The 24,880-nt window shown below is 39.2% G+C and overlaps 1 protein-coding gene and 1 long non-coding RNA gene across 4 annotated transcripts in view; one reads left to right on the top strand and one right to left on the bottom strand.

Moving 5' to 3' along the window:
* The window catches only part of dusp27 (dual specificity phosphatase 27), a 47,801-nt gene extending 42,462 nt beyond the window's left edge, over positions 1 to 5,339 (top strand). For all 3 annotated transcript variants that reach the window (XM_043701020.1, XM_043701021.1, XM_043701019.1), the window contains exon 6: positions 2,248 to 5,339. In XM_043701020.1, coding sequence (XP_043556955.1) covers positions 2,248 to 5,090 — 2,843 coding nt within the window. In that variant the 3' untranslated portion in view covers positions 5,091 to 5,339. The remainder of the gene's footprint in view (positions 1 to 2,247) is intronic.
* An 8,085-nt stretch (positions 5,340 to 13,424) lies between these two features.
* Positions 13,425 to 24,215, bottom strand: LOC122555237. Its single transcript, XR_006313214.1, has 3 exons — positions 24,024 to 24,215; positions 16,165 to 16,214; positions 13,425 to 15,245 (listed from the first exon to the last, which is right to left on the bottom strand). It is a non-coding gene; the product is annotated as an uncharacterized LOC122555237 (long non-coding RNA).
* Between the last annotated feature and the right edge of the window lie 665 nt (positions 24,216 to 24,880).

The raw sequence follows: 24,880 nt of genomic DNA, 5'->3' as shown, positions 1-24,880 counted from the left end.
ACCCGAAAACTCTGTGTGAAGCTAGAGAAGTGATTGCTGGGCCTCTTGCTGAGATATTTGTATCATCGATAGTCACAGGTGAGGTGCCAGAAGACTGGAGGTTGGCAAACATGGTGCCACTGTTTAAGAAGGGTGGTAAGGATAAGCCAGGGAACTATAGACCGGTGAGCCTGACCTCGATGGTGGGCAAATTGTTGGAGGGAATCCTGAGGGACAGAATGTACATGTATTTGGAAAGGCAAGGATTGATCAGGGATCGTCAAAATGGCTTTGTGTGTGGGAAATCATGTCTCACAAACTTGATTGAGTTTTTTGAAGAAGTAACAAAGAGGATTGATGAGGGCAGAGCAGTAGATGGACTTCAGTAAGATGTTCGACAAGGTTCCCCATGGGAGACTGATTGGCAAAGTTAGATCTCATGGAATACAGGAGAACTAGCCATTTGGATACAGAACTGGCTCAAAGGTTGAAGACAGAGGGTGATGGTGGAGGGTTGTTTTTCAGACTGGAGGCCTGTGACCAGTGGAGTACCACAAGGATCGATGCTAGATCCTCTACTTTTTGTCATTTATATAAATGATTTGGTTGCGAGCATAAGAGGTACAGTTAGTAAGTTTGCAGATGACACCAAAATTGGAGTTGTAGTGGACAACGAAGAGGGTTACCTCAGATTACAACAGGATCTTGACTAGATGGGCCAATGGACAGAGAAGTGGAAGATGGAGTTTAATTCAGATAAATGTGAGGTGGTGCATTTTGGGAAAGCAAATCTTATACACTTAATGGTAAGGTCCTAGGGAGTGTTGCTGAACAACGAGACCTTGGAGTGCAGATTCATAGCTCCTTGAAAGTGGAGTCGCAGGTAGATAGGATAGTGAAGAAGACTTTCAATCAGATCTCACCACAGTCTTTGCTTTTTGGGAACTTCTAGAAACAATATTTCAGTACAAAATTAATAGTCACATGCAGCTTAATAAAATGGAGCCTGCATGGATTTCTTAAGGAAAAATCTTATTTAACTAACTTGCTAGAGTTTTCTGAAGAGGTAACAGAGAGTGTTGATTGGGATATTGTTGTTAATATGCTGTAGATGCATTCCAGCAAGGCATTTGATAAAGTACCGCACAATAGACCTATGAGCAAATTTACAGCTCACAGAATAAAAGGGACAGGAACAACATGGTTCCAAACTGGCTGAGTTACAGGAAACAGTGAGTAATACTTAGAAACCATAGTATCTATAGAAATGATACAGCACAAAGGGGGCCATTCAACCTATCTTGACCATGCTGACTCAAATCACCCAGATGTCTTTTCTAATCCCATCTTCCTGCACACCGCCCATAGCCCTGCGGCTTACATCAGTTAAGGTGCAGATCCAGATACTTTTTAAAAACATTTAGGGTCTGTGCCTCCACCACCAACTCAGGCAGCAAATTCCACACACACACCACTCTCTGCGTGAGCACTTTTCCTCACATCCGCTCGAATCCTTCTGCCATTTAGCTTGAATCTGTGACCTCTAGTTTTTGAATTCTCTGTCAAGGGAAACAGGTTCCTCCTGTTTGCCCTCTCACTGCCCCTCGCATATTTTTATACCTCAATCATGTTACCCCTCAGTCTTCTGTTAGAAAGAAAATCAACCCCAACCTCTCAAGTCTCTCCTCGTAGCTAAATTCCCCAGCCCTGGCAACATTCGAGTAAATCTTCTTCGTACTGTCTCCAGAGCAATTATGTCCTTCCTGTAATGTGGTGACCAGAACTGCACACAATACTCCAGTTATGGCATCACCACTTAGTGGATGGTTTTCCAACTCTGGGAATGGAAAGTATGTGAGTGAGCTCCCTTTGTGTCATTGTTGGGACTCTTGTTTTTCCTGATATATATTAATGATTCAGATCTTGCTAAACAGGACACAATTTCAAAATCTTTTTAGAAAACTTTGTATCCAGGAATTACAAGTATAGGATCTACCCTTCTTTGAGATTACCATTAAATGATGGTTCCCTGTGGCAACCTGTGCTTACAACTCACCAACTTTATTTACCACATGCTTTCCCTTTATTTTGTGTTTTATCCTACTATTCCTATATTCCAAAACTATGTAACTTCTGCCTTCAGGAGATTAATCTTTTCCTTCTTATATTATTGGTTCCCAAATGGAAATATATCTGTTCCATGCATTAATAATAATATAACAAGAGAAGTAGTTTAACATTGAAAGTCACTTTTTTGCACTTCCACAGGTAAAGTTTTAGTTTGCAGTGTCATGGGAGTCAGTCGATCAGCAGCCCTAGTGACAGCGTACCTTATGATCTTCCACCATATGACAATCATGGAGGCTTTAATGACTCTACGTAAAAAACGTCCAATCTTCCCAAATGAAGGATTCTTGATGCAGCTTCGGGAATTAAATGAAAACCTTTTGGATGAGCGTTGTCAATATGATCTTGATGATGATGATGAGACTCTAAGCCAATGCTCTGTCATAGAAGCAAAGGCCCATTCTGTTTCTGTGGCTGAAGAGGAGGCACAAAGCATTATGGGAGCGAAGGCACATTCTATCATGGTGGAAGAGGAGGACACAACCAGTTTAATTGCGAATAGTTTAATGAGTTCTGTGGCAAAATCAAATGTTGCTTCCAAAAGGCCATCATTAATTGATGAAGCTGAAGAAGAAAGGATTTATGAAGAGTGGAGAGCAAAACAAGGTTTGTCACCAAAGGAACGAACCAAAAAACCAAGAGAGGATAGACCCAAACTTCCTGAAGATCTTGAGGAAGCAAATGATGTGGATTGGTTAATTAGGGAATGGCAAAGCAAGAATGAAAAGTTTCAGCTGGATCCGGTTTGGCAGCTTGAACAATTGAGCAATAGTGAAGAAGGTAGAGAATCTATTACAGGAAGCAGTCAATATCTTGAGAGTAAACAAGATGACACAACAAGTGTTGGCAGTCTTGACAGTGAGCTTCTTCAACAACGTTTAGAGGAATATTTAAACAAGCCAAGGAGGACTCGAAATGACTCCTTGTCCACTGAAGCTAGCACATGGGATATGTGGGATGAACGATTACTTGAGATCAGCAAGAAAGCTGCAAGAGGTGATGATAGCAGTAGCATTGCTTCTTTTAGCTATGGTGAGAAAAGAAGAGACCCAGATGAAGAAAGTTCTAGATTCTCAGAAACTAGTTCTCTGTTCAACTTCTGCAAGAACAACAAAGACAAACTGACCCCTCTAGAAAGGTGGCGTGTCAAACGGATACAATTTGGATGGAATAAAAAGGATTCCAAAGCAGATGATGAGAATAACCCTGATGAAAGTGAGGAGGGAAAGGAAAAAGAACTAAAATCACTTGCTGATGTCAACCTGACTGCTTATCAAAGCTGGAAGTTGAAACATCAGAAAAAGCTGGGCACTGAAAATAAAAATGAGATAATTAACTTGGTAAAAGATGAAGATATTACATCCAAGAGAATTAAGCAAAGGCGTGCTGAGGTCTTGGAACGTTCCAAACGAACATTGGAAGAGAGTAAGTCCTTATCAGAATGTGAGACAGAGAGTTCTATCAGTGGAAGCATTCCACTGTCTATTTTTGGGTGCAGAATGTCTGATAGGAGTGTAAGTGATGATGCTGCTTCTATATTAAGCATGCAGAGTAGTGGAACATCAATGTCCAGAGCCAGAACTGCCTCAGCCACTGCAGTCCCTGTGCCACCATTGCAAGTGAATGCTGATGCCACTGTTTCACTTTCCAGCATTCAAGATTGGATTGCTTCTGTGGTTAGTGAGCAAATTGCACTAAAACAAAATGAGATCATTGGTGCTGTCCCAACAGAAAAAAACCTCCAACAAGGAGCTACTGCAAGATGCACAGATGATGACAAAATATCACTTCTCAGCATGCAATCTGGAAATGCCTGTGCTGGTTCTCTGCTGGGACCTAAAACCACTCGCAGCACAGATGCCCAGTCTGTCTTGTCATGCAGCAGCTTGTCTAGCTTCAAGTCTGAAGGGTTCAACTCAAAAGAGAAGATCACAAAAACAAGCAAACCACTTTACAGTTTGTTCGCTGATGAAGTTAATCTTAAAACGTTGGACCGCAGGAACAAGGAAATGAAAAGTGAAATGAAAGATAAAATTGATGCATATCAAAAAGAAAAGGTTGCTTTTGACAATAAACGTAGTACAATGTTTAAAAAGAAGAAGAAGGATGAAAGTGAAGATGAGTTTTTGGTTGAAACAAACTCAGGGAGTTTTTCCAATTCAAGAACAGATAAGTTTGATGCAATATCCAATATTTCAGGTAATCATTCATACACTGGCAGCAGTTCTCCAAAATCAGCTACCAATATACAGAAATGGCTCAGTGACATTAAGGAAGTCTCCATGGACAGCAAAACCTTAGCATATGACCAGATTATGAATAAAGAAAAAAGGCTCACTTCAAATTCTTATCCCCGTGAACCTATAACTGAGTCATTGCCAAAACACCAATTGGATGTGACAAAAGGTTCATCTTCATTGGATGTTATAAAGTATGTTGATTTGAAAACATCAGCGACAGACTCTGAAGAAAGTACATCTCGAGAATTTGCTTCAGCCTACAGGTCAAATATTGATGGTAATAATTTAACTAAATTGAAGTATTCCACCCCATCACCTGTGTACAGTGTTCAAAGGCCAATGGCTGAAGAACCTGGTAGTTCCAGTGAATTGGAATCCAAATCATTCTCTAGCAAAATGAAACATTCATATCCAAATGTTGGTTTTCACACCTCAGACCAAGCAACAACTTCTCTTTTCCCCAGGAGGTCCTGTTTGCATCATTCAGAGACAGGACTAAATGCTTATGACCATGATGATACCTTGGAGACCTATCCAAAGAGAACATTTAACCAGAGCTTTGCAAATACAGAGGAACAGGGCAGTGTAAAAAGGAATAACCATGACCTTGAGAATCCTACTGCAAAGAAAGGAATGAAGTCTGTATCGGGAAACAGCAGTGACGATGATGATGAAATTATAGCTGCTTGGAGGAGTCGTCAAGAAATCAGAATGAAGGAGAAAAAAAGGCGCCAAACAGAATGAACATAAAAGTTATGCGGACAATAGAGTTATTGAATGAGAAGCTGTGTGTGAGAAATTTAATTGAAGTGCACAACAGAAATACAGTAGCCAATTTTAACAAGCAATTTAACAACCCCCTTCCCACACCAAACCTGGTCTGAGCCGGGCCTTGCTATGCATTAGGAAAATTCTAATTTTAATGAATTTGTTATGATGTTTGTAAGAAACATATTTGCAACCCAGTGGCAATAAAATCCATGTCAATATATACTTTTTGCTTCAACGAGTACCTCAGTTTACGGTTTAGTATTTCAAGTCCAGCTTCCACTTACAGGGAGGTTATAAGGTGATTTTAATTCTCGCAGTCTGAGAAAATACCACTGGGATGTAGCTCAAATGGAACACTTCCATTTATGGCTGCATTGATAAAACTGAGCTTTTAACACTGCTAGTTTGGGGACAGGGTAGGGTGGGGTGGGGTGGGGGGGCAGGAGTCTCATTAATAGAATGCAAATTGAGATCCTGCTGTGAAAAAATGACAACTTTATTTTTACCAGAGGTTGAATAAAATATTTCAGTGTGAAACATTTTGAAATCACATTTTTAAAAGTTTGCAAGGGGCACATTGTGAACTCACTGCAGATTTTTAAAGCACAATGTTTAAAGAACCAAACCTTGGAACATTTGGTTTCTGCCCATGGCTCTGTATACACTGAGTGTAACATCTGATCAATGGTCGACGCAATTTGTCTTGATCCCTCATGTCTATTTGGACTAAGAGGCACAGGGGTCTTGCCTACATTAACTTGCAGTATTGCGTGTTGGGTGGGGGAGGGTCAATGGCCTTTCTTTGACTTCAGGCAGGGCACTACTGTTGACTTTGCTTATTTGCCCATGGGACCGTGAGTTATTAATGACTGCCTTGAAATATCGCCTGCAGTCATTCTAAGATTACCTTGGGTCATAAAATGCATTACACCTACAAAAAAGTATCGTTTTAGAAATGAAATCACTCACTTATTTTTGTTTATTACTTAATATTTTTCCTGTGTTGCAATTTTACAGATAGGAAAAAATGTAGACTCTTTCTAAAGAACTAATTTGATAGCAGAAGTATAAAAGTCATTTTTCGTAAAAATGAAGATGGAACACGTGTCTTTCAGAATCAGGGGAATATGGCAGTGTGTTTCTCAAGTTGAGTTCCACAGACCCTTTGGAGCCTGGAAATGTTTTCTGAAACTCTGCAAAATAGTTAATAGTGCACAAATAAGCTCATACAACAGTGAAAGCAAAAAAGAAGCCTGTAAATAGACTGAGCAACATAGCTCTTTTTCTTTAAGGAGGAAAATGGCTACATATTTCTGCCATGCAATATGCATTTTGTGCAGGTACTATGTAATATTAGTGCTATTCAGGTGCTGTAATGCACCATGAGGCAATTGGATAAGTTCTATAAATTACAGACTTTAAAGAGTGTTACAGTTGTGCATCTTTCCACCGATTAATCCTCTAGGGTTCAGCATCACCACTGACTCCTCTATGATGAAATCATATCCTGTTTGATCTGGAGGACAGCTTTTACTGCTCAACTTAGTTAAATGACAGTGTGACTGGGGAACATTACAGAGATCCCAAGTGCCATATCCAGGCTGTTGAACTTAGTGCTATGTGCAGATTCCTCTTTGTGGAGAAGATGAGCTGAAAAACCAGCAAACTCAAACCAAAGACTGTTTATTATTTTTCAAAAAATTTAACCCTTCACAATGAGAAGTCTTTGAAAGTACTAAAATAAAAATTCCACTTACAGTAGGTGGAGGGGTGTATGTGGGTAATTTACATTGTTGGAGGATAAATTAGATAGACCACCCGTTTTTATCTTTGGTGCACTATTTATCTTTCAAGTGATCTAAACAAAACTACTAATTCCATAAGCATAGGTTTATTTTCTAACTAAGCTATTTTAAGGGAATTCCTTGAAGCCTAGCACTCCAACCGGAACTCAATCAATAGACACATTGATTTATAGACCCTGTATATAAACCACTCAGATACAGAACTGCAAGTACCAACAAACAGAGACATATAAATACAGGCAGGACAGAGCACCAACACCTTATCAAAGACACATTGATGATGTCACCTAGCAAGGTGACGGAACATTTACAGAAAAACACACCAGCTCGGCAAACAAAAGCACTACTGTGGAAAATGTGTGTAAGTGTTGCTTCTGCAGAAGTCACATACTCAGAAGTCATAAGACTCAATGTTGCTTCAGCAGAAGTGATAAGACTCAGCTATCAAGGTGGGGGTGGGTGGGGGGGGGTTGCACGCTAACAACAGGCCACAGACGGATGTGGTAGACCGATTAGATTAGCAGCTGCACAGAGCAACTGCAACTGTCATGTATGAAGTAAAAGGGGAAGTACAGAGAGACTCACAGAAATTGTATAAAAATGCACTAATATTGTTCAGGGGTGTGCCTACGTTTTGGACACCGGCTCTTGCAAGAACGTATGAATAAAGACTGCTACGGAATTTGACTCGGACTCAAATTATTTGGCAGTGAGTTTCGTTTCTCACACTACGTTATTTGAAGATGGTTGTATTGCATATTTTACAACTCAAATCAGTGCAGAGATCTCATATGTTTGAAATAGGTTTTATTGACTCTGATTCCAAATGAATGCTCCATGTTAGCAACTGAATTTTCCAGCTCTTTCCACAGTCCACACCAAAGTTTAACCAATCAAGCACAGCAACTATCAATATTAAACAGACAGATAATCATATGTGACTCCATAATCAACACTACATGATGGTCTGGACTTTCTTTTAATGACTGCTAAGAATAAAAGTCAGCTGCCTAGAGAGAGAGAATATTTTCAAATAATTGGTGAAGTTGAGACTTCAAGGTCCTACATCATAGGACTATCATAAAACTAGTAAGCAATTAAGAAGGAGCACTGTGCATATTTGATCAGCATCTGAGCTGGAAAAACAGAAACAATCATGACCAACAGCAACAACATCATTAACCAGTGAGACAATATCAACAGCTTTATTAACAAGTGGTGCAACATTAATAAAGTCATGAGCAAGTGACACAACATTGGTATCATTATGCATGACTTCTCCAACCATAGAGACAAAACGCACATATGCACTAAGTGACTGAAGCAAAACCCCTACAAGATAAAGGCACTACATTCTACTACTTAAAGTGGGATGTTATATGGTTATATTATTCACAAAGAAATGGGAAGTAATTTTAATGAAAATGTATATCCATGGTGCTACATTTTACTGCTGCACAGCAATTATTGGTTAAGTAATGATGTATCAGTCTATCTGTCACATGGTGAGCAGCAAGATATACATTCAAACAAATCTCAACATTTCAACTTAAATTGATTATTTGTAACTAATGAGGACCAGAGGATATATTAAAACACACAATCCTAGAGGGGATTTTATCTGAACCGTTTAGCCAAGGAACTTTACAATCCGCAAACTGCCTGGCACCGATGGTAGTGTTAAATGATCGCTCTGATGCCCTGCAGCCATGGGAAGATGATGGCCCCGGTCAGTTCCTCTGATTTGATATGTCTGCATTTGCACTCAAGTGGCTTCAGTAGCAGTGTGAAAGTAGGATAATCCAAAATCAACAGCCTTTAAAATTCCTGTCCATTCATCTTTCATATTCCATCAACTTTCATGTTGCTGTACTGAAGCCACTGCCGAGTATGATAGAGCTTATTCTACTCCATGCATAATGCTGGCACTTCTACAGTTTGATGATGAAGGTTGAATGGTTCCAGAACTTGGTCCGTTGATTCTGAGGTTATTGTGGTAAATGAACAAGGCTCACATTCATTTCTTCTGTAAGATGAGGAAGTCTGTCAAAAGGCAGGAATCCTGGTTTGGGCTGGACAAGGATGTGATTGACCTGAAGTCCTATTTTGGTCAAGATTGAACTCTGGGAAAAGTCTTGGGTGAAAAAAAGGCTGTACTGAAGGATCTGCAACCCACCTGGCTTTGTTGTATATGTGAGGTTGCAATCCAGCTCCTCTGGGAATAGGACCAGGAATTCCTATTCAATTCTTTGGAAAATAAGCAGCTGCTCGAGGAACTGGTGACCAACAATGGACCAGTAAACAGTTTTCTGCTTTTGCTTCCCATATGTTGAGTGTTATACAGGAGGAAATGCCTTGAAGTATGTTCCATTTTGCTTTTGCACAGTGTGGGATCATGTTCAAATAATAACTGAAATCAGTTAGTGGTAAAAATAGCTTCTTTTATTCAGCAATCACAGCACAAGTTCGAGGCGGCAGTAGAATTCTGAAATACAGTTCTTACACGAGCCTCTTTTTACACAGTTCTTACATATATTAAAATTCCATTACAATGGTATTACATTGTTTAATCTGTTGTATACAAAGGTTTGATGGGCTTCTGTCCTGAGAGACAGATAGCTTAAAATGTGCTAAATGCTAGCTGCTACTTCTGATGGGATTAAGAGTGTCTGTCCAGTCTGTTTGCATAATTAAGAGGTGTTAATCCTTTTGTCTTTTAAGTTTGTACATCTTAGTAAAAGTACTAGGCCTATATGCATTAAATAAGTTAAAATTGAACCTACAGTTAATAAAAAAACAAAGGATATTAAACTGATTACTGCAGCTGAGTTGTGAGATTTACTTACTATTTGCTGGGATGAGTTTCATTCATTCATGCAATTTCATGAACGCTGTTTTGTCATTTAGTTTCTTACCGGGATAATGATCCCGTTAAAAGATATTTAACGGGTACATACTAATTGGGGGATTAGGTCCAGGAGGTGGTTAGTAAGGGTTGATTAATATTATAATCTTTCGTGGAGACTTGATGGGGATAATATTGACACCAAGTCAGAGGTACTAGGCCTAAACACTGCTTGCAGCAAAGGTTAATAAGGTATGAAAATGCAGTAATGGTTTGAAAGGGTTGTTTTGATCAGAAAGGTAGTCATGATTTGGAGATGCTAGTGTTGGACTGAGGTGTACAAAGTTACTAATCACACAACACCAAGTTATAGTCCAACAGGTTTAATTGGAAGTACTAGCTTTCGGATCACAACCACGTGATGAAAGAGCAGCACTCCGAAAGCTAGTGCTTCCAATTAAATCTGTTGGACTATAATCTGATGTTGTGTGATTTTTAATTTTAATCAGAAAGGGTTGTTTTAATTAGAAATAGTTGTTTGAATTTTGTCTATCTTAAGATGTGGAGGTGCTGGTATGGGACTAGGGTGGGCAAAGTTAAAAGTCACACGACATGAGATTATAGTCCAACAGGTTTATTTGGAAATACTAGCTTTTGGAGTACTGCTCCTTCATTGGGTAGCTGTGGAGCAGGATTATAAAACACATAATTTATAGCAAAAGATCACAGTGTCATGCATGCAACTGATACGATACTGTTTGTTCAATATATCATATTAGTTGCATGACACTGTGATCTTCTGCTATAAATTGTGTGTCTTATGATCCTGCTCCACAGCTACCTGATGAAGGAGCAGTACTCTGAAAACTAATACTTCCAAATAAACCTGTTTGTCTATAGCCTTGTGTTGTGTGATTTTTTTATCTTATGATAGTAAAGTAGACTACAAAACTGCAGTTTTATGAATGAAACTGTGTTATAGTAAATAACGGTTTAGTAAAGGGTTATGAAGGAATTCGGTATTAATGAGTATAGCAAGCTGTTGAGTGAGTTAGTAAAGATTACCTAAAACATAAAAACTCACCATGACTTGGAGATGCCAGTGTTGGACTGGAATGGACAAAGTTAAAAGTCACACAACACCAGGTTATAGTCCAACAGAATTCAGAGTGCCGCCCCTTCATCAGGTGATGATGAAGGAGCAGTGCTCCGAAAGCTAGTGCTTCCACATAAATGTGTTGGACTGTAAAAATATCTCACAACAGACAGTACATGTTTAATTAAATCAAGGAAAAGTTAATTTTTAATCTGGGTAGTCAGTATGGATGGTGTTGATATGAGATTGATTTCTGCTTTGAATTTAAAAAAAACTCACCCTCACTCTAGAAAGTATCAGGGAGCAATCTGTATCACAGTCAGTGCTGTGATAATTATGAGTATTGAGATTTTTTACAGAGTCACACCTGGTGATGATCCAATCCAGCTGATGCCATTGGCCTAATCTTGGATAGCTCCAGGATACTTTGAGGCTTGGTTTGTTCTGAAAAAGACCTGCTCACCATACAAAGCTTGATACAGCAGCAAGATCGAAGTAGTCACTATCTGTTCTCATTTATCTTTTCCAGGACATGATCTTCGAGGCAGGATGCCTCATGGTCCATGGCTATTCTTTCTTTGAAATCCGAGATGTTCTGACTTTGAGATATTGCTGATAGCAATGTCACACTCCTCATAGAACTGGTCTTTCAACTCTGTATTGAAATACAACAGTGCAGCCTTGATACTAAGGAGGTTAACAGGTCTTGTTTAAATTGAGAGATGGATAGAGACAAACTAAACTATTTGCAGAAGATGCTATCATCAAGAACTCCTTTCTGCAGATCCTATACCTGTCTCATGCATTTCCTCTGAACTCCCTTCCTCCCAGATGAACATGTAATGTTTTTCTTTAGATGAAGTTATAGAGTCATAAAGTTAAAAATCACACACCAGGTTATAGTTCAACAGGTTTATTTGAACCTGTTAGACTATAACCTGATGTTGCGTGATTTTTAACTTTGTCCAACCCAGTCCAACACCGGCACCTCTACATCAATTCTTTGGATGATCGACTCTCACGAGCTAGTCTGTGGTTATTATGTTTAAGTTTATCCTATCACTTTCCATATCAATCACAGCTGTCTTGCACATGCTAAGAACCAGCCACAAGTCTTTTGTCACTCCTGACATTTTAATTTGCCAAAGTGTGGGAATTTCTAACTTTGTTTTATATGCCAGGTGCAATGGTATGTGTCCACTTGTTGAACAGAGAGTCTAAGTTCCAAGTATCCATTGACAAATATGGACCATTGTAAGTAAGTAGCTTACTAATCAAGGGCTGCCTGATGATGCGGGTGGTGATCAATGAGTAGAACATGTTGGTGCCTCTCACCATTGTATACAGCCTGTAGTAACCCACTCTTTCTCCAAACTAAGTGGGCTTTTCAATTGTAACTGTGGTCTTTCACATTGAGTTAACACCCTACCACAACTCTGGATACCCTTCTCCAGGGCACAAACTTGGGCAAAATTTATTTTTTCTCAAAGTCAGGGATCTCTTTCCCATCCCCATTAAGTTTAAAGAAATGCAAACCACTATATTTGACACCAGCTTGGTTGCAGGAGTTGCTGAAAAGAACATATGCACAAACGTTAAAACACCTTTGGTCACCATTCCAGCTTTTATGTCATGATTTACACCTTAGTTTTTAAAGCTCCTGAGATAGTCACAAGATGGTGGAGCTATTTGCCCATTGCAACAAGCTTGGTTCATAAGTTGAAGGGTATTGTGAGCCCACACACACTGTATGCATGGGAGCCAAATCTTCTAAGAGCTTGTGAGATTTTAGCTAGGAATGCAGAGGAATTCAGTTTCTGTATGTTGCCTGGAGGAGGCATGGCTAAAAGCTTACCGATGGAGGGGCTGTCCATTGACATGAAGCAACTATCACAATTGACACTTTCTTATGCATTGCTGTTGAACAGAAAATATAGGCCAAAAGTGAAGGGCAAACTAGCACGCAAAAGCAGACAGCATGCTAACTTTCTTAACCCATATGCCAGACACATCATGTTGAAATGTTGAATGCACAATTGCTTTTACATGTTTCATGTTCTCACAATTCGAGGTTTCATCAAGGCTTTAGTCTGTGCTAAAATATGAAGTGACTTGTTTTTTTTCAGAAAGGTTACTACCTCCTAACAGCACTTCCTCTGAAAAAGATTTATGACCTGATACAATAACTATTATTGCTAGATTATAATAAGTCTTGTATAGTCATCAGTAACTGTATCTTTACTTTTCTTCGTATGTGCTTTGAGAAATGCATTGCTTCAAATGACATTGTTAGATTGAATTTTTACCATCTTTATTTATCAACTATAAAAAGTGTACAGAAATTTCAGAATCTATTACAAAAGCTGTAATTACTTGAGGAAACTGAAGTGTGGTACAGTACAGTATTCAGATTGACAATGCCTCTGATTTAAAAAATGTGTTGCTGGAAAAGCGCAGCAGGTCAGGCAGCATCAAAGGAGAAGGAGAATCGATGTTTCAGGCATAAGCCCTTCTTCAGGAATGAGGAGGGTGTGCCAAGCAGGCTAAGATAAAAGATGCTCTGATCCCCAACATCTGCAGTTCTCACTTTCTTCTAATGCCTCTGACTTGTCTGCTTTGGAAGTTCAATTACAAATCCAGTGCGATAGATATAAGAAATGGAACATCCATTGTTGACAAAGGCCATGCTTTCTGGAGCTAACTAAAGAAGCTAGTGGGCTTGAAATTATTTATTTCTGCAGATTTCTGATTCATCATCTTGGTATACATAACAGCAAGTGTATCAGTCAAAGGAAACAACAGCAAATTTGACTAAACTATATATCAAATAAACATTATAATAATTACTTTTGTTTCTAGTAAAAACATGTCAATGTTTTAATCAATATGTAAGCAAATTAGAAGTAAGAAACTGTCATTCAATATTATCCTCTTTTGAGTATGTCCTTTGAAATTGACTTCAATTGCTATTACTGCTGATATGAGACTGATAATAAATTCTCAAAATTCTTGGGTAAATGTCAGTGTCAAAACTCCTGTCATTTCCACCTCAAGTATCATATCAAAGCCTGTGACCTTCCAGTCATTCCTAAATATGCCTCTTTTCTAATTATCTTTTTGATTAATTCAACTAATTTCATTAGATGGATGATGCAGATACATTCGACAGTAGTGGCGGTTAAGCCATGTTTATTTTGCCATTCCCAAAGTGGAAATTGCATCTCTTAGTTGGGAAAATAAGTGCCTGGCCTGTCCAGGAGCAGCAGCGAAAGACATAGCCAAGCTTAACACCATGATCGCATTAGAACATAACTATGCAAAGCCCCACCAAAGTGGCCAGGAAAGTAGCAGAAGTCGGGCTGCCAGAAGCATGCCAGCCTGGCCTAAGGAAAGACAGGATCAGAGATGGGAAATGGAATTCTAGGATAGTCCACAATTGTAAGGAGAATTCAAGAATGATGATAAATTAGTGAGGAGAAGGAATCTGGGGAAAAAAAGTTTATATTTTTCAAGTGGGGCACAAAGGATCACTCTGTGGACCCACAGAGGGAAATCTCAAATATACCATACAGGACTGTCCAGTGTTGCATCAGGTTCATACTGCTAGATAACCACTACCATTGACTTGCTACTAAATGTCCTTAATGTTGTGTTGACATAGGAGGAGTATAATTTGCACAGGTGTGTGGGGTTCCCACCTCATCTGAGTGAACATTTAGCTATTTTAAAATTTCACCAAATTGGGGATGGAGGAAATACTGCTTCATTTTAAATGCTCCTACCACACAGTTAGAAGGCTTTCACTCTGACCCATTATAAAATGGCATCTACTATTTCCAGTAATTGTTGGTATTGAAAATAAATTTAGTTTTCTCCATGTAGCTTAGCAATTTCAGCTTCAGATAGCAAAATCTGCTCCACTTTACATTTGACTCATTTATCAGTATCCATCAACTTTATAAATAAGTGTGTAGTTACTTAGGATAAGCTGCCAGGTTACGATCAAAGGAATAACATTGCGATTAACTCATTGTCATTGTTAGTTATTTTAGAAGACAATCTTATAAACTTACTGTACAAATAAAAGCAAAATGTGAAGACATTGTCATATGCTATGCATAATTATTTTTCCCTGGTTATATAGCCATGTATAATGCTGTGGAGAAAAATAATATATAACTTTAGAACAGTACAGTATATTGATAATACATTAAAATGTCTTAAGGGAAACAAGTAACAGAAAGTATTGTGCCGCGCTGTTAACCTCCTGCCCTCAAAGGGGCAGGGATGCTATAGTGATCGATTTTGTTCATTTTGTCCTGGCACATATTTCAGCTTTCTTACTCTGCCGAGGAGAAGCTTGACAGGACATATCGATTTTTCTGCAAGTAAAGAGGAACTGATTACATTTCCACTTCAAAGAACATTGCTTTTTTTAGATGTTTCAGTTGTAGTTGAAAATCCTGGTTTGGTTTTGTTACAATATGTGTGTCCAAACAGAACTACTGAACATTGGGAATTATGGTTCACAGCTTTGTTTGGTTCATGTTTGCAAATTATGAAACTCTTTGGAGAACTAAAGTAAATCTGCAGTTTCTTTATTAAAAAAAGGCTTTTGCAAAATGTCTTATAACAAGTCGGGGCAATATAAAGGGAGAATATTTCTCAGAGGCAGAACTGCAGTTCTTATAGAAAAACATAGGCAGAAACCCCTACTGAGATCAATCAGAATTGAGCAAAGAGGCACAGGAAGAGGTGATTATTGTTCTATGAGGCAAAGGATCTGAAAGAATTAATTTTGACATTGCACTATCCAATTTGATGATGCCATACAGAATGTTTTGGAAGCAACAGGGGATTCTCTATGAGCGTTTGTAGAAGGCAGATGTATTCTGTATAGCTTCTGAAAGTCATGAATAATTAAGTTGTGTTTATTGCTATCATATAATAACCATCTTGATAACTCAGACTATTCTCTACCATGATAATTAAAAAAAGTATAAACAAAAGAAATGGCAGCACTTTGCTTTGAACAACCCTTACCCTGTCCTACAGCAAAAGCTCAGCACTTCAAAGACAAACCTTTATCAAAGAGCTAGTAAGGGGCATGGAGGAATGAGTGTGGACGAGGAAAAGAGAGCAAAGCCAATGATACTTAGAAAAAAAAGTTAACAAATGAGTCTCTGTAGGAAGCAAGAGAAACCTCCAGGAGTAAAGTTAGATATGCCTAGGGGATATCTTTACAAAAAGGATACAAAGACCATAAAACAAAAACAATGGTTTGTAAAAGAGAGTACTCACCTTTTACAATGAATATCACAGTCATCAAAAATAGACTCCATGAGGCACTGCTGCAAAGAACAATAAAAGAACATTTACATGGCCATTATGTTTGTCATTTCAATGAACCATCTTGTACCAAAGCTGACATTTCCATTATGGCCTGCTTCAATGTACCAGTGAAACTCAACACAATCTGGAAGAACAACCCTGCATTTTCCATGCAAGCACTTTACAACCTCAATGACTCAACATTGATTTCAGCAACTCATAGCATCACCTCTATAGACTCTCACCTCATCCCTAGCCATGATTTGTTTGAGTCTTGTTGGCTTTGTTTTCAACAGAGTGAACACATTTTCTCCCTTTCATTTTCATGGTCATCGGGTTGGAAGATGCAGTCTCATCACACTTCTGCAAGTTCCCCTCCAAGTCATCCTGCCACAGAAATATATCACTGTTCCTCTACTGTCACTGGGCCAAAATACTGGAACTCCCTTTATGATGACATTATGGACTGACCTACATGGACTACAGTGGTTCAAAAAAGTAGTTCATCACCATTTTCCCAAGGGCAGCTAGGGGCGGGCATTAAATGCTGGCCCAGCCAACGACACCCACATTCATGACTGAATATTTTAAAAATCACTTATATCTCTCCTTCACCAGCATTAGCACTCCCTTCGTCTTTTAGTGGTAACTAACTAACATCTCAGTGTTGCAGTGGAAGCTTAGAACAATGGTCTGCAATGTCAGCTTGCTGCCATGCAAACTCAGAGTGCTAAGAATCATGTTGTTCACAGGGTGTCAAAGCAATCTGACTTCAACGCATCATTAGGATCGCAAAAGCACCCTCTCTGGGTTTAGCAAATGTTTCATGGAGCAGGAACTTGCCAACCATTCTTAAGATGACAGCATATGTCCTCTAACCCCTACCATTCTGCCAGTACTGTTGATGTTGCCTGTCAGTCAGAACAGACTGCTGTTGTCCATGTCAATGCAGACTATAGCCAGGTCTCCTAAGACAGAGTTATTCAAGGTTGCCCTACAAGACAATCTTCATTTTTTCCTAGCAAAGGTCAACAACTTGGCACATATTATTCTGCCATGACTGGGGTCACATTATGTAGAAAGTAAGTCCCCATAGTCCTACTCCCTCATTACAGAGGGATGACTGGTGGTTTAACCCAAGGGTCACCACACCCCAGGCAAGGGGAGAAGTTGAGTAGAAAATCCCTTTATAGTAACCTCAGCCAGCACAAGAATTGAAGCCATGCTGTTGGTATCACTCTGCATTATAAGGCAAAAGTGAGGACTGCAGATGTTGAAAATCAGAGTCCACATTAGAGTGGTGCTGGAAAAGCACAGCCGGTCAGGCAGCATCCAAGGTGCAGGAAAATCAACATTTCAGGCAAAAGCCCTTCATCAGGACTGACCAAACCAGCAGTTTGGCTAACTAAGCTAACCAATCCCCTAACATTGCGTAGGTGCAACAGTATAGGTAAGGAACAATGAAAGGCACTGAGGGAAAGCACAAGATAATTTCTTAAATTTTGTGTGAAAATTGATTAATGAATTTATACATTTGGTTTGGAAAATTAATTTGATTTAGTTGTGACTTTTGTTTTTTTGTATTCTATCAAAGAGGTTGCTGTGACAGTAGGTGACATAAGGAAAGTAAGATGTGTGAGTGTTAGTGAATGTGTATTTGAGATTGTGATTACTGGTATCAGTTTCTCATGGACTTGTCAGCAAGAAAATTAATGTCTAAGTTAGCTCGTTCTTTCCTCTTTCTCCTCATGCAATTTTTCTTCAGCAGCTTGCCATACACTTAGTGACAAAAGGCTGCCTCACTCTGATGATCAGGTTGTACAGAATGTAGATTAGGGCAGGTTTTGATGCAAGTAGGAGAGTACTTCTTTTAAGGAATCCATGTGAAAAACTATGGTCATAATGAAGAGTTATAATGGAAAATGATATGTTCTTATGCGAACTTTAAAATCTACAAGGGTTCAGTTCCAAAGAAAAAGTCAGACGTTCACCAGTTACAGCTACACTTACTGATAGGAAAGGACTCAGCTTTTCTTAACAACAGTAAGGCTTTGCTGATAATAAAGGACACACAAAAAACATGCATACAAACACATCTTTCTTTCAAAACCATGAGTACAGCCTAGTGTTGGAACTGATAATAAAAATACATTCAGAAACAAAATCTTACAATTGAGAAACAATCTCTAATCTTAGAACACAGACCCCTGACTAAGGAGAAATTTTGACCAACTATGATTAGGTCAAGCATTACAGACGTGTTTTTACACACCTCTGGAGCAGGTAGACTTATTGCTCTGAGGTTGGTTGATGTTGTGACTGCAATAGGTAGCAGCTTTCACTGCGAATATTTGTATTGAAGTGGAGTTTTGATGCCCAACAGCTTTGCTGTGGGTAAGGTTGGGGATTTGCTACCTCCCATTAATAATCTTTACTCCACCTCCCCCTTCTCTTCTGGCAACTTAAACAGAGGTTACACAGAATGGGTTATTCTCCAAGACATGCTCCATTCCATGGGGAATGTCTATTCATGCACCCATTCTGACAGGCACTAGTTTGTTCAGAAAAAAGTCTTGAAATCAGCAAAATATCTTGAACACCTGCTGCTCCACTTGTTAACTATAGAAAAAAAACACTTCTTGCTAGCGGATAGTGTTCCATCACAGTCCTGGCCAGTGCCTTGTAAATGGTGGATAGTCAGGGGGTGATTCACTTGTAATAGAATTCCCAGCCTGTCACCAGCTCTGTCAATCACAGTAAATATACGGTTAGGTTTCAGATCAGTTCAGTTCAGCTTCTGATTAATAGTAATCTCCAGAATGTTGACCAGTGACTGCAATGTCATTAAATGGAAAGGGAAGAATTTCAGAAAATCTCTTGTTGGAGATGGTAGAGTCATGAACGATGCTGAACATTGTGCAGTCATCAGCCAATATTACCATTGCAGATCGTATGTTGGAGGGACGCTATCAACGATTTTTGCAGGTGAAGATGGTTGGGCCTTAGACAATACCCTAATGAACACCTGTAGTGGTGTTCTGGGGCTGAGATGATTCGCCTCCTAATGTCACAGCCATTTTCATTTCTGCTAGATGTGAATCCAGCCTTTGGAGGTTTCCTTCTGAATTCCTTGGAGTGTCTGTTTCGCTAGAGCTCTTTGATGCCACATTTGGTCAAATGGTGCTTTGATGTCAAAGGCAGTTACTATCTCCTCACCTCTGGAGTTCAGCTCTTTTGTGCCTGTATGGACCAAGGCAGTAATGTGATTTGGAGCTGAGCAGCCCTGGCAAACTCCAAGCTGAGCTTCGGTGAACAGATCATCATTGTATAGCTGCTACTTAATAGCACTGTCAAGTTATACCTCCTTGAAAGTGGAGTCGTAGGAAGATAGGATAGTGAAGAAGTCGTTTGGTATGCTTTATTTTATTGGTTAGTGTATTGAGTACAGGAGTTGGGAGGTCATGTTGCAGGGAAAGATATAAAAGAGACCTAAGGGGTAACTTTTTCACACAGAGGGTGGTATGTGTATGGAATGAGCTTCCAGAGGAAGTGGTGGAGGCTAGTACAATTGCTATATTTAAGAGGCATTTGGATGGGTATATGAATAGGAAGGGTTTGGAGGGATACAGGTGGGACTAGATTGGGTTAGGATATCTGTTCGGCATGGAAGGGTTGGACTGAAGGGTCTATTTCCAATCTATACACCTCTAGGACTTTATAATGACTGAGATTAGACCGATGGGACAGTACTTGGCTGGATTGGACTATTCTTGTTTTATGTGAACAAAGAAATAGGCATTTTCCCCCATGTAGGTTGACAGGTAGGTGGTTGGTAGTGTGAGTGACAACTGGGTGAGGACTTGTCACAGGGTCAAATTGCATGAATTATGGGCTGTTAGGACGAGTCAAGTTGGGGGAGATCAAATGAAGTTGGGTTGCTATGGGGTCAGACCGAGGGTTTGATGAGTCTGAAGGGTGTTGGGATTCGATTTTCTGGTGAGTGAGACATGGTTGACAATTCAAGTTTTAATTAATTCAAGTTTTAAAAGTACAAGGTGTTGGTGAGGCCGCACCTGGAGTATTGTGCACAGTTCTTGTCTCCTTACTTGAGGAAGGATATACTGGCTTTGGAGGCATTGCTGTGGAGGTTCACCAGGTTGATTCCGGAGATGAGAGGGTTACTTTATGAGGAGAGGTTGAGCCGCCTGGGGCTGTACTCACTAGATTAGATTAGATTAGATTAGATTACTTACAGTGTGGAAACAGGCCCTTCGGCCCAACAAGTCCACACCGACCCGCCGAAACACAACCCACCCAGACCCATTCCCCTACATTTACCCCTGCACCTAACACTACGGGCAATTTAGCATGGTCAATTCACCTGACCTGCACATTTTTGGACTGTGGGAGGAAACCGGAGCACCCGGAGGAAACCCACGCAGACACGGGGAGAATGTGCAAACTCCACACAGTCAGTCGCCTGAGGCGGGAATTGAACCCAGGTCTCTGGTGCTGTGAGGCAACAGTGCTAACCACTGTGCCACCGTGCCGCCCACTAGAATTTAGAAGAATGAGAAGAGATCTTATAAGAGTACATAAAATTATGAAAGGAGTAGATAAGATAGAGGCAGGCAAGTTGTTTCCACTGGTGGGTGAGACTAGGACTAGGGGACATGGTCTCAAGATTAAGGGGAGTAGATGTAGGACAGAGATGAGGAAGAACTGCTTTGAGAGTAGTGAATCTATAGAATTCTCTGCCCAAGGAAGCAGTAGAGGCAATTACCTTAAATATATTCAAGATACAATTGGATGAGTTTCTACATGGCAGGGGAATTAAGGGTTATGGGGATAATGCAGGGAGGAGGAGCTGAGACGATGGAGAGATCAGCCATGATCTTAATGAATGGTGGAGCAGGCCAATGGCCTACTCCTGTTTCTATTACTATGAAACTATGAAAAGTAAAGGAGAATAATCAGATTTGTCTAAAAACACAATATTTCCTCATTTCTCCTGCTCCTCTACTGAAAATGCTAATTTATATTGGAACCTTTTAAAGGTTTCTGGCAGCCTTCCAATATAGCTCAAATTTGTATCCTTCTAGTTGAGAGGTCTGAGATCAATTTTGGCTGTCATTTCACTGCCAGGCTAAGCGGCATCTCCGAATCAAGGCTAAGCATTGGTATTCTGCAAGTCAAGGGATTGACCTGAAATTTTCATTCTTCTGCAGCTTCTACAACTTCTGCAGCTCAGTTCTGCATTGGGTTCTCCATTTCATAGCATTAGGGGTAATGTTTGACAGTGGACACATACATTAAGGACTACCTATTTTAGGCTAAGTTGTAGTTCTAAATATTGAATGTAATTTCAAATATTTTCTCCACATACAAGGTAGACTATGTATATGGAAAATAGCTGAGTTTATTTTTTTAGAAGCAGTCAACGGGTCAAAAATTATGATGAAGCATTTGATACTGTTGCATCAGCTCTGTTTATTGTACCCTAAGTTGAAAAAGCAAAATCAACAGAAATGTTAGTCAAAAAAATGAATTTGACTTCTATTAAGACTTATGCGTCAAAATGCATGTTCTGCAGTGAGTTAAAAGTAAATACTACCTTTTATATTATTAGTCAAGTCTCAGCTGGTCACTTCTTAGATTTTTCAAGTACACTGGATTTAATTCTGCAGCTTCTTATTGTGAACAAAAAACATAAGAATTTCAAAGTTAATGCAGTACAGCTAACTATGTAGAAAGCAACACTAGACTCAGATTCTCTCATTATGTGAATGTGCAGACAGTATATGTAACACTGAAACACATCACTAACAGATTTGTTCATTTCTAGGATCTTGTTCCAATCATTGCACTATTAGGAGAAAATGTATAAAGAACACATACAAGTTTTCATCCCTGTTCTTGGTTTCACTAGACCAGACAATAACTGTAGCAGACAGAGCTGGGAAGCAAATTGCTCCCAGGTCTCCAACAATGCATTTGTGATCTAGACATTAGAAGATTTCTGTATATGATAATTATTGGTAAATTCACTTGCTTGTATTTTTACAGTCCTTTCTCTTATCCTTTTCTGTTGTTTTGTCTTGAAAAATTGGTTCTTTCATCTATATTTACATTTCAAACTTATCACTAGTTTATCAGCATGATTGTAAACTTTTAGTCTTTTTTTAGTTCATGGAGTGTGGATATTGCTGGCGAGGCCAGTACTTATTGCCTATGTCTAGTTGCCTTCTCAAAGGCAAGTAGGGATGGGCAATAAATGCTGGTCAGTCAGCGATGCCCACACCCCATGTGTAAACAAACATAAGAGAAGGTAGTGGTAAGCTGCCTTCTTGAACTGCTGCATACCCTGGGGTATAGGGGCACTCACAATGCCATTACAAAGGGAGTTACAGGACGTTCACACAGCAACAGTGAAGGAACAACGATATGGATCCAAGTCAGGATGGTGTACGATTTGGTGAGGAACTTGCAAGTCATTGTGCTCCTATGAATCCACTAATTTTGTCCTCCTAGGCTGGAGGTTTGGAAAGTGCTGTCAAAGATAAATACAGTGTCTACAAGAACAAGTCAGATGTCAGGGATCCTCCAGCAAGTAACTTCTGGATGAAGTTGGATGCAAATATGTCAGCCTTGTCTTTAAGGTTTGAAGATCTGAAGAAAAGTCATACTGGACCTGAAATGTTAACTCTATTTCTCTCTCTACAGATGCTGCAGACCTACTGAGTTTTTTTCAGCATTTTCTGTGTTTGTCTTGGTGCTTAGCTTTATGCCCAGATAAAATAGAACATTTGCACATATTAATAGCAACCAATAAAAACTGACACTTGATACAAATAAAATTTCCATTTCAGGGATGGAATGGGGAATGGTGCTGTAAAAATCTCTCTATTGAATGCTGGCATAGACTTGATGGGCCAAATGATTGCCTTCTATTATGTAAATGACATTTACGTATGCAAAAAATTGACTATGGGTGCCTCCTGAGATGGTGCCTTCGTGGAGATGCCATTGGATGAGAAATTCAGAGGCCCAGGCTAATGTTCTGGATATAAGTCTCATAACAGCTCTGATGCAATTCAAATTCTGGCAAATAAAGGCAAATGAAACTATTAGAAATTGTTGTAAATGCCTAGCTAATGCTCTTCTGGTAAAGAAAACTGTCACCTAAATCCAGTCTGGTCAATATATAACTGCAGACTCATAATGTTTTGACTCTTAACTGCCCTACCCCTTGAAAGAATAAAGAAAAAAAATACATTATTTAACAATTCCATCACATGATGGCTGCAGTTCTCTCTGTGTATTTTACACAATTTCAGTGAGTACAAATGGCAGTTTCACCAGTTTTTTTTGCATGCAGGTAAAACCATGGTATTTGTGTAAAAGCACATTAATTACAACATATGACGTGGTTACAGTTTAGTACTCTAAAATTTATTTTTAAATGTTTAGCTATTGCACACATTTTTCACTAAGTTTTTAGGTTTGTCATAGTTGCAAGTCATATTTCAATGTAAGTCAAATGATTATAATAATAATGGTTGATGCAAGTGTCAATTTGTTGTAAATAGTGTAGATTATTTTCACGATTTAAAAATTTCTTCCAATAATGGCAAAAATATGTTGCAAGCAAAACAAGGGAAAATGTTAGATCACTCAGAAATTGGCAAAATATTAACTGTAACAACTAAGGATTTACTGTGAACACAATGCAAAGCTGAAGCTTGTACTTTGTCAGCTGTGCACCCTCGATTTCAGCGTTTTTCTCAAACAGTTTCATGAGTATTAGATACAATCAGGTCTCTCCGTACCATAGCACGTTCATTTTCCTCGAGAATCTGTGGCAGGCAGCTGCTCATTAAACCGAAGGTAATCACAACCAACTGGACAAGAACAACAAATGGACAAGTGTGAAGGACAGGAAAGTGTGCAAATAGAGAGATAACATGAAGAAAAAACACAGACCATAGGAAGAAATCAAAAACAAAGTGATCGAGATACAAAACCGGAAATGAAGACACTAAGCTAAAAGAAAAATTACAAAACTAAAAAAGAACTGAAGAAAAGAAATCTGGATTAAATACAAGGTAAGAAATTAAAGATGAAAAGACTACATTTATAAAAATGACAAAAAACGTTTTTAGCGCAACACGAAAAGAATAGATTTTTAAATTCTCTACATATTAAGTGTGGTTGGGGTTCATACCTGTAAGTTCATTCATTGAATTGGGCCAGATTGTGATTGCTGGGGGAGGAGCATCCAATCAGGATGGAAAGCAATGCTCTGTTCAAACTTTACCATTTATAAATTGGTCTTGTAACACATATTTTGTGAGGTCCTGAAATGATGCAATTAATGTAATATATATTTCCAGTCAGAAGTGCCACTTTTAGTGAAATAGGTACTGTGTGTGTTAGGTTCATGTTTACAGCAGTCAGAAAATAACACAAATGAAGATTATGTACAGTGTGCAGGATGCATTCACCATTTTCGCTTCAGCCTCACAAATTGCCTGGCTGCAAAAATGGATGACCTGTGGGGCATGTAGAATATGATTGGGAGCATCAAAGAAAACATCACACAACAAAATAAGCAACCAGAAGAGGGAGGAGAAAGCCACCGAATGGAAGGCCAATTCCACAGAGGGTCTTCAGGGAACAATTTTCT

This window comes from Chiloscyllium plagiosum, chromosome 12 (assembly GCF_004010195.1).
Source record: "Chiloscyllium plagiosum isolate BGI_BamShark_2017 chromosome 12, ASM401019v2, whole genome shotgun sequence".
NCBI lineage: Eukaryota > Metazoa > Chordata > Chondrichthyes > Orectolobiformes > Hemiscylliidae > Chiloscyllium > Chiloscyllium plagiosum.
The sequence above is the reverse complement of the archived record's forward strand: the minus strand, read 5'-3'. Positions and strand labels throughout refer to the sequence as shown.